At 30.1% G+C, this 14,864-nt stretch overlaps 1 protein-coding gene across 1 annotated transcript in view; it reads right to left on the minus strand.

The window, feature by feature from the left end:
• Window positions 1–2,205: 2,205 nt before the first annotated feature.
• The window catches only part of LOC126302897 (uncharacterized), an 84,491-nt gene continuing 71,832 nt past the window's right edge, over window positions 2,206–14,864 (minus strand). The window contains exon 3 of the mRNA XM_049991752.1: window positions 2,206–2,268. Within this exon, the coding sequence (XP_049847709.1) occupies window positions 2,206–2,268 (63 nt within the window). The remainder of the gene's footprint in view (window positions 2,269–14,864) is intronic.

The raw sequence follows: 14,864 nt of genomic DNA on the forward strand, positions 1-14,864 counted from the left end.
AATAATTTCTTTTACCTCCTCATACAGTTCATCAATTTCTTCGTCATCTGCAGAGCTTGTTGGCATATAAACTCGTAGTACTGTAGTAGATGTGGGCTTCATGTCTATCTTGGCCACAATAATGCATTCACTATACTGTTTGTAGTAGCTTTCCTGTACTCCTAATTTTTTATTCGTTATTAAACCTACTCCTGCATTACCCCTACTTGATTTCGTATTTATAACCCTGTATTCAATTGACCAAAAGTCTTGTTCCTCCTGCCACTGACCTTCACTAATTCCCACTATATCTAACTTTAACCTATCCATTTTCCTTTTAAAATTTCTAACCTACCTACCCGATTAAGACTTCATTAATTTAGTCTTTCTTTGGCTTTGTGCTGATGTTCTCACAGTTACCTGCACTTGGAAGCACCAGAACAGTGTGGAGCCATTTTCCTGAGATTCTGATTGTATTTTTCCAGTATCATACAGTCTACAAACCAATCAGGATAATAGTTTCGTTTCCAAATCTCTCAACAATTTTCGAAATTCCGAAGGACTGTTCGGTATGTCTTCCACATGATGTGGTCACAAGTTTTTCTGACACATGTTTGTTTATATGGGATGGGGAGGCAGCCATTTCGACGAACGCTGCTTGCCGCGACCTTCCACCAGGTCACCTGGGAACAAAGAAGCGTGGAACTGGCTGCCACAGGCAAAAGCAACACCCAACTCTGAACACCACAGAACGCCGCTAAGTGTCCCAGCTGACTCTGTCTCTACATTACACAGCCTGTGATACAGTGTCAGTAGTAAACGACACATGGCAACCACAGATCTCAATATCGATTTCATCAGTCAGTCTGTGATAGTTGGTGATCTCACCACTTTGTTGCCTCGAACCATACTTCTTGCTCCATGTTCTGCTGCTGTTGCCCCACAGCCAAATGCCAATGTAATGTGTTGGTTCGATGCTCCCAAGTCCCTCATGTTGAAGATTAGATCTTTTACAAAGTCAGAAAGATGCCATACATTGAACGTAAGTGTTCCTTGCACATTTTCTTGTGTGACCTGCCCGTGAATAATTCCAGTAGGTTTAGACACAAACAATAACCATTGTGTACTCACATCATTCTCCATCTGTAGGTATATCTTTTCAGTTCAGAAAGTAAACTCGCGTAAGGACTAAATTCGAAATCATCGCACATGCATAAAAGTAATGCAGTATGATTTTTTAAAAGGCAACGTAGTTACCATTAACTGTATAAATTATTTATTTCCACGACTGCAGTTTTGATCTTTCGCCCATTATCAAGTTGTGTACAGCAAAATATGAAAACAAAGGATAGGGTATGTGTAGAATGGTACTATCATGCCATTCATATGGCAGTTAGATTACAAAAAATATTAAAAATAACACATCACTTACATTGTGTCTCAGTATATGTGAAAATTACGAACCTTCTGACATGTATATAAATAGATAAAAAATGTATGTTCTGGCTCATTAGCTCAAGTTCATGAAAATAAAATTATCGTTAGTTAACACTGACGACATTTTAATAAAATTGACCTAGTTATCCATAACATACATTTTTATCCACTATCCATTTTACCTAATAATAATGTAAGAGATTATAATATAAAATATTAATGTAATATAACTTTAAAAAATATTTATTTTACATATATTTCCCATAGGTGAATGTAATGTAATTAGAGAATTAAGCATTATTTTTAAAAAAAAATTATGAAAAATATTTTTTACAATTTTTTTAGCACCAAAAATTGTCTTATTTTTTACTTTTGTGAAAAACATGTTTTTTAAGATTATGCTAAAGAGTAAGTACATAAAATTATTTTAACAACTTTTTTTAATCCCAAAATTATTTTATTCTTGTCTTTTGTGAAAAACGTGTTTTTAAAAATTATGTTAAGGATAACTATATAAAAAAGCATTTTTAGATATTTCCTTAGCCCCAAGAAAAGTTCTGCTTATTACTTTTGTGAAAAACGTGTTTTCTAAGATTATTTACTTTCAGCTTCAACAGCCATAAGATTATTATGATTTGTCATTTGTAAATGACTTTTGAAATAAAACTTATTTACAGTTCTACCACATCCACAAGTAACTTTAATTTTCTTACAGTCTTTATATAAATAAGAATGACCACCTGTTTGATATTTATGAAATTCTTCAATACTTTTTTAATCACACATTCATTACACAGTCTTCATTGTGGCATAGCGTTGTCCATTTAAAGAATATAAATTTTTTTTCACTATCTGAAAAGTGCATAAATTAATCATTTACATATTTATTCAAAAAGTTTAGAGCAATAAAATATCGAAAATTTATAAAACAATTTACAAAAATTGAAGATAAAATAATGAAAATATTGTTGGGTTTATTAAAAAAATGAAGAAATTATTCCTTTAGATGAATGCAAAAATAAATCAGTTGTGGTATTCAATGATTTCATTCTTGAAAACCAGGACATAGTTGGCGAATATTTTTCTAGAGACAGACACAAAGGTATAGATTGTTTTTATTTAGCTCAAATCTATTCAACAGTTAGTCAGAGATAACCTAAATTTTATAAGTATCTTTACACAAGATGATACCAATTTAAATCATAATTAACATGAATTTGTTGGTGAAATTTTAAATTTTATGATTTAAAGAAATGTTTAGTAAATGTTGGAATGATGAGTTTGGATTTTTCACTATAGACATGACTAGAAAACCAAATGAAGGTAAGTTTAGAAATAGAATACAACATTTCTTAACATCATAAACTTTAAATAAAAACATAAACATTAATGTTAAACATAAACATTGAACATGAATGTTAAACATAAATGTTAAATATAATTAATGTTTTTTCTTCCTTAATAAATGTGACCAAGGTAAGATGAAAAAGATGTTACACAAGCTAAAGAAAATAGAAAGAAAGCTGAAGAATTAAAAGAACGATTTAAGCTTTAGAAAAAGCAACCAAGAACAGATTATGAGAAATCTAAAAAGGAAGATCAAACCTAATATTGATGCCATCGAAAAGCTAAGACAAGAAATTGAAGGATTAGGTGATAATGTTTCAAAAGCAATTGGATAAAATAGAGAAGTAGAAGAACAAATGATTCCATATCGTCATCATTTATTTGGATACTTATAACCAATTAAATCGTTAAAAGATTGGTCTGATGATAATATTTCTCGACAATATGAGTGTACATTAAGTGAATCAGTAATTCAAGATGTATTAAATAAAAATGAACAAGAGGAGAAATTAAGGAAAGCAACAGAAGGGAAACAACCTGAAAATGGTAGGAAAATTAAAGAGCCACAATATGATAATAATAATTTTGTGAAGCACAAACAAATGTTGGTAAAAATGTTAATAGAAGCAAGTGAAATAATGTTAACGTATATTAATCATAGAGAAGATCCAAATTTCGGATTAAAACTTGTTGGGGCATTAAATTTGTTTCAAAATGACCTGTAATTTTTAATGGTGATAGATTAAAAGTTGGTGCAAAAGACTTTGAAGGTACCGATAGATGAATGAATCTCTTAACTAAAAACAAGTTACTATAGATGATTTATATGAAAAGTTTAATTCTGTTGTTCTATCAAATTATGCAGATATATTGTACGGTTCAGGAGGACCATATTCTTAAACTTATCCAAATAAAATAAAATCAAGTAGAGATAAAAAGTACAACAAACTAATAAAAGGAATTGATAATGTATATTTTCCAAAAGTAAATCAACTGACATTATCAGATTCTTCTTCATCTTCAAGTAAAGCTATTGGACGTGGTTTACTTAAAAATATAAAAATAAATCAATTGAATGTGTTTGGATGAATGATGTTAGACAATTAATTGATAAATTAGCAGTTATTCATGGTGAGGAACTAGCTGCAAATAAGAATTATCATAATGAAAAAGTTAGTATTGCACAAATGTTAACATATAAATTTACTGATTTTATAATTGATTATCCATAAGGAATTCCATATTTAACTAGATTTTAGAATAATCTTCCACATACATTTTGGAAAAGTGATAAATATGGAACAGGATTATTAAATACTTTAATTAACAAATTACCATTTGAAGTGCATCTTTCTGGTTATAATTACTGTGATCCAGGTACAAATTTAGAAGAAGGACTAGCTAGAGGTGATAAAGGTATAAATCCATTAGATGAAGCTTGTAAAAACAAGATATGGCTTATAGTGATAATGAAGATTTATAAAAAAGACATATAGCTGATAAAGAACTTGAATTAGCTGCAAAAGAAAGAATGTATGCAAATGATGCTTCATTTGGTGTAAAGGTTGCAGCAGCAGCAGTTAGAGAAGCAATGTATGGTAAACGAAAATTAGGTATGGGAATTAAGGTTGATGAAAATGGTTGAGGATTATAAGTATAAAAAATTTTAGTACATCTTAAACTATATAAAAATATTTATTAAATTTTTAACTCTATAAGTGAATAACTTTATAATTGATACTTTGCTACCTACTTGCAAAACAAATACAACATCAATTAAATTAAAACAGAATAATGAACAATTAAATGCAATTGAACCCTTTTAACCTAGCCACAAACATGTAATAAAGATAAAAATACTTGTGGAAATTTACTTACTTAGGTATGTCTGTTGTTAAAAAAAAATATTGAATATCTAACAAAAAGAAAGAAGGTAAAGGACTAACACAACATGAAGGAGGATTTCTTCCATGAATGTGGTACATTTAATTTAGATACATCTGATAGTCCTGTACACACATTGGATTTGTTACTATAAAAATAATACTAAAAAAGTTGTTTTCGATTCATTTGGTTGTAATACACCAAAATATTTAGTTAACTATGTAGGAAAAAAAGAACAATATTACAATACCGAAAGAATACAATATTTTGATGATGTAATATGTGGTCATTTATGTCTATTCTTTTTAAAATTACTATGTGATTATTATACTTTTAATGATATCTTATGTTTAATAAATGGACATTTCTGGAAATAAACTGCGGCCTAAAGGTGGTGGGAATGTATTATCAACCTTAACTGGACCACTAGAAAGTGTTATTATTAAACCACTATGTGCAAGACTTGATCCAAAAATAGAAAGTGTTATTAAACAACTTAACAATGAATTACATGTGATTTTTAAACTAAATAAATGTTTAAAAGCTACAATTTATGGTTATGATGCTGTCACTAAACAATATTTACAAAAGGAATGTGGTACAAAACCAGTATATACAATTATTTTAACACAATTTAATAACTATGTCAACAATACATAATTTAATTAAATAAATTAATCAGATTCATCAAGATAACTACAATACTTTTAAGACGTTTTTTAAAAAAATAAATAGAAAAGGCTTTTAATTACTATGTTAATAAAGAAGAATATAACATGATTCTTTCAGAGTTAAACAACAGAAATGGTACAATAGATAGTATTTTGGAGCATAATAATAAAGTAATCAAAGATACAAAATGAAATCTTACTAATTCATTAAATAATATTGATTCAGTAGAAAGTTATGTTAAATCATTAGAATCAGAAATTAAAAATAGCTTAGACAAAAAGTAGGTTAAGATCTAGAAGTAGTGGAAAAATTAGATGAACTTTAACTTTATTAAATTTTTAATCTATTTAAATTTTTATATATGTAAATTCAAAATCATACTTCACATGATTATCATATTTATTCTTTAAAATGAAAAAAGGTTACTGATATGCATAGTCTACATCGAGTAACAACTAAAAATGAAATACAAAGAATTGAAGGATTTTGTACAATATGTAAAAGTAATAAGAGTAAATTATAAAAAACGCAAAAATGTAATTAATGAATTATGTAAACCAATGAGAAACAATTTTAAAAGAAGAAATTTTGTTTCCTTCAATATAGATGATTTATGGCAAGCTGATTTAGTTGAAATGTTTACTGGTAATTAAAAAGTGATTTCTCGAATAAACAAATGCTATTAATATTAATTAACAATAATTTATGTTTTTTTCAAAATATGCATTTGTTGTTCCTATTAAAAGATAAGCATCTATTTTTGAATGATTTAACATTACGCCTAGAGAAAAGATGTGGAACAAATTTGCTTTACAAGGAAATTATAGATGCATTAACTTAGTTAAGAGTCTAGTTCATAAATTCAATAATACAAAACTTTCTACAATAACAAGGAAACCAATAGGATTTAATGAAAAATATCTAAAAACAAGTAACATGGTACCTAGTTGCTGACTATAAACAGCTATTAGATGATGCAAAAGTCGGCTTCAGCTGACCCCAAATTTACAACACGTGATAAAGTGAAGATTAGAAAATTTAAAGGTCTTTTTGAAGAAGGATATACAGCTAAATGGTCAATAGAAATGTTTGGAATTGAATATGTATTTATTCTAATCGAACTACATGTAAATTAATAGATATAAAAGGAAATTTTTATGAACAAGAACTAGAAAAAACGAAATATCCAGATGTATATTTAGCTTTAAATGTTTTAAGAGAGAAACGGGATAAAGTTTATGTTAAATGGTAAGGATCTGATAATTCACATAACAGTTGGGTGATTAAAGATAAAGTTATTTTATAGTAGTTCAGTTTGATGATGATGCAGACTAATTATGTTCCTAAACAATTGTTCTTGTGTATATTATTCAAAATATTGAAATAGTTCAGATGACAGACAATAATTAAATTTATGTTCATACAGATTTATTGAATTAGGATTCAAGTTCAACCCTCAACATATCTCAACACAATTTGGATGTCTTTCTTTGGTTTTATATAGTTGTTTCTGTAAATTTTTTCTTTGTGTTCTAATGACATAATAGTTATATTCATATTCATCTGCAAATAATTTTAAATGGGTGAATGTTGGTCTTAAACTGACATCAATTGTTTTAGGAACTACATGTAGTAATAAACTATTTATTTCTTCATTTCTTTACCTCTTATTTCTAATGCAATATTAACTGTTTTATATTTTGAATGTGACCATCTTTTAATTGAATTATTTCTGTGTTTAATTTATTCAGTTCTTGTAGTTGTTCTATACATTTATCTTTGTCTTTTATTTGATATATATAGGCATCAATCGTCCTATATTCACCATGTTTTTTAATTGATGATAAAACTTCATTTTCAGAAGATGAAATTAGTGATTATAATCCAGATTCGTTGATAAATATTGGCGATTTTTCATTAGTTTTAAACCCTGGTTTAGAAAATTGATCATATTTTACTTTATCGTCAATATCAACATGTTTTCCAGTTGCATCATCAGTATCTTTATCCTCTAATATCTGTGCAATATATTTTGCTTTAAACCATGGATTATTTTCTTCATCAATAATCATAAAACATTGTTTATTGTTGTATGTAAGCTTGTTGTAGAACAGATTTACAATGGATTCCATTTAAGAGAAATATTTTTTATTAATGTAGCAAAAATATAGTACCTGAAATTTGTACTTTGTACTTATGATTAAATTAAAATACCTCTGTTATTGCTGTTTGTGAAAATAATAGTAGCTGCACAGGGCTTAGAACTGCAAAAGAATAACAAGCTCATTTTTAATTGATTTTGGTTATTTAGATACTTCACCAGAAACTGAAAGAATCCAAGTTAGTGATGAATTAGTAAGAGAGTCGTTAATGTTATTTCAACTAACACACAATCTTGATGTTTGTGTTGGATTAAGTGAAGAAATTTACGTTTTATGAACCAACATAGATGTGGCGTATAACATTCATTTGAACATTATAGAACTAGTATGTAAAAACAGAATAAAAAGAATATGAAATGGAATTATAATGGAGTAAATAAAAAAGTATCAGAATTTACAAATGTGGTTTTTAGTTTATGGCAGAAATATAGTGGAATTCAGTTTATTCATGATGTGAATGATCCAGATATTTTAATTACAGGTAAAAGGCGAATACATTTATACGAATTTAATGGTGAACGTTTGCCAAACGAGTTAGATGGAAAAGGAAATATGTTAGATCATGCTTTTTTTTTAAATAGGAAATACATATGGAGAAAGATGAAAACTGGCACTTCAAATTGATAAAAATACACCAAAATATCAAACAAATCTATTTGAAGTTTAAGTACATGAAAATAGTCATGCATTAGGTTTAGAACAGTCAGATGTATATCAATCAATAATGTATGCTTACTATAATGGTTGACAATAGAATTATCTCAGGATGATATTGATGCTATCAAAAGTTTGTATGGAACACTAACAAATACATCAATTACAAAAACAAATACAACTACTACTACTACGATGTCACTTATACCAGTAGAACCAATTGAATCATTATGCAAACCTAAAAAATTTGATCACTTACTAATAGCAAAAGGAATTGTGTATATTTTTCATAATATGTGCGTTTCAATAAGTGAGAATAAGCAACAAATAATAACTAATTTTTTTAACATTTATACATCAAGATTTACAAAATAATAGAAGGAATATATCAAAGACAAAGTGGTGAAATTGTAATATTTGTTGACTATATGTTTTATATGGTAAACTTACACACATTACAATTAATTTTGGGCTACCCGCAATCAACAACTACAATAGATTAACGTACAAATTTTTTATTAAGTAGCATAGTAAACACTTATTAAGGAAGAATATTTAATTCCTTCTACGAATATTTGTATGTAGATTTATCATGAAGAGCTATACTAAGAAAATCTCCGGGATTACCACCAAAGATGAATTCTGTGTTTAGATACACATACGGTTTCTTTAATTTTTTCTAAGATGATATTTTCTACAAATACAACGAATTTACAAAAAAAGTAGTTTGAGCCGGTAGAACTGATTCCTCTTTATTAGGTATTGATTGTCATTAGACATCTAAATTAATTCCTAAAGTAATATATATATTGTAAGATACAGTAAAAAATTAAAGGGTCAACTTTTTTAGAAATTTAATAAAAATTATTTCTTATAAACAGGGAACAAAAACGAAATGATTAGTAACTAAAGGAAACTTACATACTACTTGAGGTATGTAAAAAAGATGTTGATTGTCCTATTTGTTTAAGTCATGAAAATAATAATCAATTTGTTAAAGCAATCATATTTTTCATAAAGAACCATAAAGAACCAATGCTTAAAGTAAAAAGATCATTTTCATCTCTGTAGAATTGTTATTAAAAATAATGAACCAACATTAAAAATATAATATCTGCACTTGATTAATTACTAATAAGTACAAGCTCTATTGATCCTTTATTTGATAGAAATCGACAATTTAGGAATGATAACTATGAATCTGATGATGATTATGATGATGATTAATCGTGATGATTATTTTTAAAATAATTTATATTAATAATTTAATTAAATAATTAACTTTTTTAAAATTCTAATAAATTTCTTCTATATATATATATATATATATATATATATATATATATATATATATATATATATATATATACAGAACATATTCAAGTTCAACAGGATTGTGCTGTAAAAACTAAATTTTGTAAATATTGTAATAGAGAGAAATCAATTGACAATTTTACTTCACAAAAATACATAAAAGATGGTTATAGAACTATATGTATGCCATGTTTAAATAAATATCATGTAGAATATTACAATAAAAATCGAATTACATCTGAATATGGAAAAAGAGTTTGTAAATATTATTTCAAGGAACATGCAAGACGAAATCCAACTGAAAAACATACGAAAATTTAAACTGAATCAACAATGGATTATGGGGTTTAACTTTAAATAATGATTCTTTATGATTAATTATTCTTCCATCTACTGAATAGCTATCAGACTATTAATAAAAATAAGTTTTACAAATCTACTAAATTTTTAATAAGTAGAAAAGGTAACTAATTGTTTAAAAACTTACTTCTTCCTCGTTAAACAAAACAATAAACTAAATAGTAAACTAATTCTTTTAAAAACTAATTTTATAAAAAGTAATTGTTTAAAAACTAAATAACAAACCAACTGATTGTTAAACTGGTTATTAAAAACTAATTTATTATTAAACTAATTCTTTTTTTTATTACCTATTTATTAAATAATAATCCATGTTCATCTATTAAATAAATATAATTTAAATAATAAAAATAATATTTACAAATGTATTAAATTTTTTTGCAATAAATAGAAAACAAAATGGAAAGTAACAATGAGGTTCAACTACAATATATTGCTTATCAACTACGATATACTGTTGCAAGACTTCATGAATTTTATAAAGAAAACTATTTATGAGGATATTCAAATTTACATAAAGCTGAATTAATTAGATTTATTATTAGTAATCATTCAATTATTATTAGTAATCATCCAAATATTGTTAGAAATAGTACGCCTGTATAAATACAAATATTGTTAAAAATAATATGTCTAAAATATGTGAAAATCATAAAAATTATTTAACGAGAAGTAAGTAAAAACTTTAAAAATATTATATTGATTTATATACCTGAAGAAGTAAGTGCAAATCAGTCAAATATTGTTAAAAATAATAAAGCTGTATGTAGGAAAAATCTTTGGATAAAATTACCATTTTATGATATTTATGACGTTTTTCTAACTAAATAAGATAAGCCATTAAAAGGTATATTTCCATTTCCTACAAATACATTTGCAAAACCAAAAGATAGAAAAACAATTAAAGATTACTTAGTCAAAAAGGCATTTGGAAAGAGATTACAAAATATAAATATATAACTATAAAATAACTTAGGTGGTAAGTGGGGGAATACAAGTCGTTCTTCCCCTAGCTCTCATCAGTAATTGTACATCCAACAGTAAACGTTTTATATAATAGTATCTTAATATCATGTTTACATTCATTAACAGAATTTGCCATTCTGTATTACAATACAGTCATATGACATTAGGGAATAAAATAAGAAACTTCTTTATTATGATGGGGGATAATAGCATATATGGTATCTGCCGCCAATGACTTACAGTAGTTTAGATGCTCATAAAAATGTGGCATTAATAATGATGTGCATTCATTTTAGCAGATTAACATCACACAGGCATAAATCTCATTGACACAACTGTCGTAAATGAATTGATCCACATAACAAATAAAAAAAGTACAATAAACTTAGATAAATATGTATGATGGGATACTTTCCACAAATTATAGAACATTATATGTACCTCCACCTTACTGTAAAATGTACAATTAATATGTAATATACCATACCAGTACAAAGAGTAGTCACAGATTTTCATGGTCCATAGAATGCTTAGAGGAAGAAGGGCTCTTTCAGCTACTCTTGCAAAATACCTCATACAGTTTCTTGCTGAACTACTAAAATATATTACTTATGTTAAAACAAGGGCATCATAAATATAAAAGTACCTATGAGTGGACGTGATTCTTCCTCGTTTTCATACAGATCATACAACTCATTGGAAATGTCCTAAGGACTACTCGTATTGTTGAAACCAGCATAGACACGATTCTGTGCAAATCGTCATGTCAAACAGGCAAAGTACACATCCTCATTTCTGTTACCTTCTGTAATTGGCACATAAAACTGATTTTAAATGCAGGTTCCAATCCTCCCTCAGGAGTGGATGTGTCTGATGTCTTTTTTTTAGTTAGGATTAAGTAGATCTGCGTTCTAGGGGACTTATGACCTCATATGTTAAGTCCCTTAGTGCTCAGAGCCATTTGAACCATTTGATTGTAAATTATCTCAAGATCTCTTATTCCTTTGTCTCATTGCTGAGCAAGTCATGTGGTTTATTTTTGAAGTAGTTGTATCTTTGCATTTCTTCAGGTAGGTTGATATCTCTACCCTTAGGCAATGTATGAAGAATTTTTATGACTGATCTACGTCAGTTTGTTGTATTCCTATCGCTCTGTCTGTTGTGCTCCTTAAATTTGTGGCTGGAATATGAGCCATGTAACATCTGGTCGAGGTGTCTGTGCTGTAACTCTTACAATTACTGTCAGTGTACATTGATCTAGTTTCAAAATGTGAATGCTACTTGCATACACTTTTTGAGGGCAGAAAGTGAAAGCTGTGCTTATATGGAAATCTGATCCACTGGCTTGTTCACTAGTTTTCCAGGAACGCCGCTCCAGCTACTGGCGAGACGTGGCGCAGCTGCTCTCGCTCAGTGCGACGCACTACTCACAGCTGTTGGTTCCCCTCGCATTAGAAGATATGGTAAGTGGACTTTTCTCCTCCTCTTACAAACTGCCTTATATGTATAGGGGGTGAGAATATAACACACACCGAGTTGTCAGTTCTTGGAGTGTGTTTCCCAGTTTTGTTGGTTCACACACCAGCTATCTTCGGTTCTCCTGTCCTAATACTAACCATTTGGAAGAATTCTGAACCAACCTCTACTTCTGTGAGCCTTTTGGGGCTATGATACAGGTAGACTAAGATTGGAATGGTTAGAGATAGTCTGTGTCTTTCTTTTTTCGTATTTGCTCGCTACTTCCTTAACAGATTCACGTAACTTTGTATCAGAAGCTGCTTTTCAAGCTGAAGCCTCTGAGCTTCATATTTAGTGGAGACTGGCCTAGAGTCTCTGTCTGGCATTTCATGGCCAGACAGGGTTCCCAACAGGTTCTAAGTGCTGCAGTCTGGAACCGTGCGACCGCGACGGTCGCAGGTTCGAATCCTGCCTTGGGCATGGATGTGTGTGATGTCCTTAGGCTAGTTCGGTTTAAATAGTTCTAAGTTCTAGGGTACTGATGAATTCAGAAGTTAAGTCCCTTAGTGCTCAGAGCCATTTGAACCATTTGGCACTTCATGTCACCATCACCATCTTCGCTTCCTCAGAATCTCTACTCCTAATAGAAGGAGGAAGTTAGGGGTCTGAGATCACATAGCCTGCTAATTGCAAAGATTAATAAGAAAGCAGGTAAATCAAGTTTTACACAATGATATGAATGCTGTCATGGAGAACATCATAAGGATATTTTGCCAATGGTCAACAGCAGGTGAGACGAAAATCATAGCATAACTAGACGATGCAATTTTATAGAAAGAACATGAACAGAAATAGCAAGAACATTAGTTTATTAGTCTACAAATGCTTGAACATAGCTATATCTTTCTCATCCACAGTGATAAAACTCATAATTCGAAGCGCATTTATTTTGGAGAAGCCAAAATTCTATGATGATGGTTCAGTACTAGTCTGTAAGTACCGTAGGGTCAGCTATAATTTATGGCATAGTAACAATTGGGATTCATAAGAAATGAGTAAGTTGATATCTGGTCCTATAAAATTACTTGTGCTCAACATGGAGGATCGTCGAATTCACGTCTCCTAATTAACCTGTATACATAACACAAATTTATAGAGTTCGATACAACTGTGCAAACTCTTCCCACCCTAGCAGTGACTTGTCCATTTCCCGACACTTGTGACTCGACACCAGTGGTGGCCCCGTGTGCTCATCACTGCCAGCACTGTCCAGGTGACACAACAATGCCCCAGTCGCCACAACCACAGAGGACGGGCAACAATTACGAAAACCGGCATTTGAGGTCTACCAGTTAGCGTGTGTTACGCCAGCGAGTGGCTTTGTTAAAGGCACTGTGCCAATACAGTCACAAGAAGAATATTTAATGAATATGTCAAGGCCAATGAAAGTCTGTGCCAGACTAACCTAAAACCGGATGCTGCTTTCTGAGAGCATTCATCTTAGTCGTTAGTCTTCCTGCATGTGTCTCCTGGAATAACTCAAATCTTTATCGAGTCTCAAGTCTATGATTTATGAACACTACTACCAGTGATTTTCCCACTGACAAGAATAATAGCTATGTGGTCTTAACACATAGGATGTCCATGGAGCATTATGATCGTTTGATTCTGACAGCAGTATACAAGGAAAGCAAAATGACGTAGTATGATCTGTGTCTTAGTGTAACTTTTTGTGGCGCATGTAGCAACGTTCCAATCCCTAAAGTCTTGTGTGATGCTCATCATGGGTACTTTGAGAAGAGAATTAGGGACTCATGTTTTAGTGAATTAATAATACTGTGGGTAGATTGAATCTTTTCTCTATAAATATTACGGGTATTTGCTGGATAGTAATGTCAAAGACTGATAGTTGTGGGTCTCGTATTTAAGACTAGTTTTGAAACGTCCCCTTTGAAAAATTATACAAGACTGTGCTTAAACTGACACACAATAGTTTTTAGCGCAACGCAATCTGACTTTCAATAATCCCTACAAGAGAATGGCCCTGACTAACATTAACCTACATGTTTCACAAATCACTTACCTCACAGACTGCGCTCACCACAGCCAGTGATTTTTCATACCGAGCGCTATGTGGCGTTACCAATAAGAAAACCTAAACAGCCTACTTACAGTTTCTGCTGACATCGTTTTATGTCCTGACATTCCATCTTGTTTTCGTTACCATCACCCATGCATTCTATTTCTGCAAAGGCTATTTACCCTATACATATCCAATATTGTGTAGATTTAGTACGTCATAGCTTACGAGTACGGCATTGTATGGTAGTGAAACATGAACTGTGGGAAAACCGGAACAGAAGAGAATCGAAGCATTTGCGATGTGGTGCTATAGACGAATGTTGAAAATTAGATGGACTGATAAGGTAAGGGATGAGGAGGCTCTATGCAGAATCGGAGAGGAAAGGAATAGTGGAAAACACTGATAAGGAGAAGGGACAGGATTATAGGACATCTGCTAAGACATAAGGGAATGACTTCCATGGTACTAGAGGTAGCTGTAGAGGGCAAAAACTGTAGAGGAAGACAGAGATTGGAATACGCCAAGCAAATAATTGAGGACGTAACTTG

The sequence above is a fragment of the Schistocerca gregaria genome, unplaced genomic scaffold, assembly GCF_023897955.1.
Source record: "Schistocerca gregaria isolate iqSchGreg1 unplaced genomic scaffold, iqSchGreg1.2 ptg000180l, whole genome shotgun sequence".
Classification (NCBI taxonomy): domain Eukaryota; kingdom Metazoa; phylum Arthropoda; class Insecta; order Orthoptera; family Acrididae; genus Schistocerca; species Schistocerca gregaria.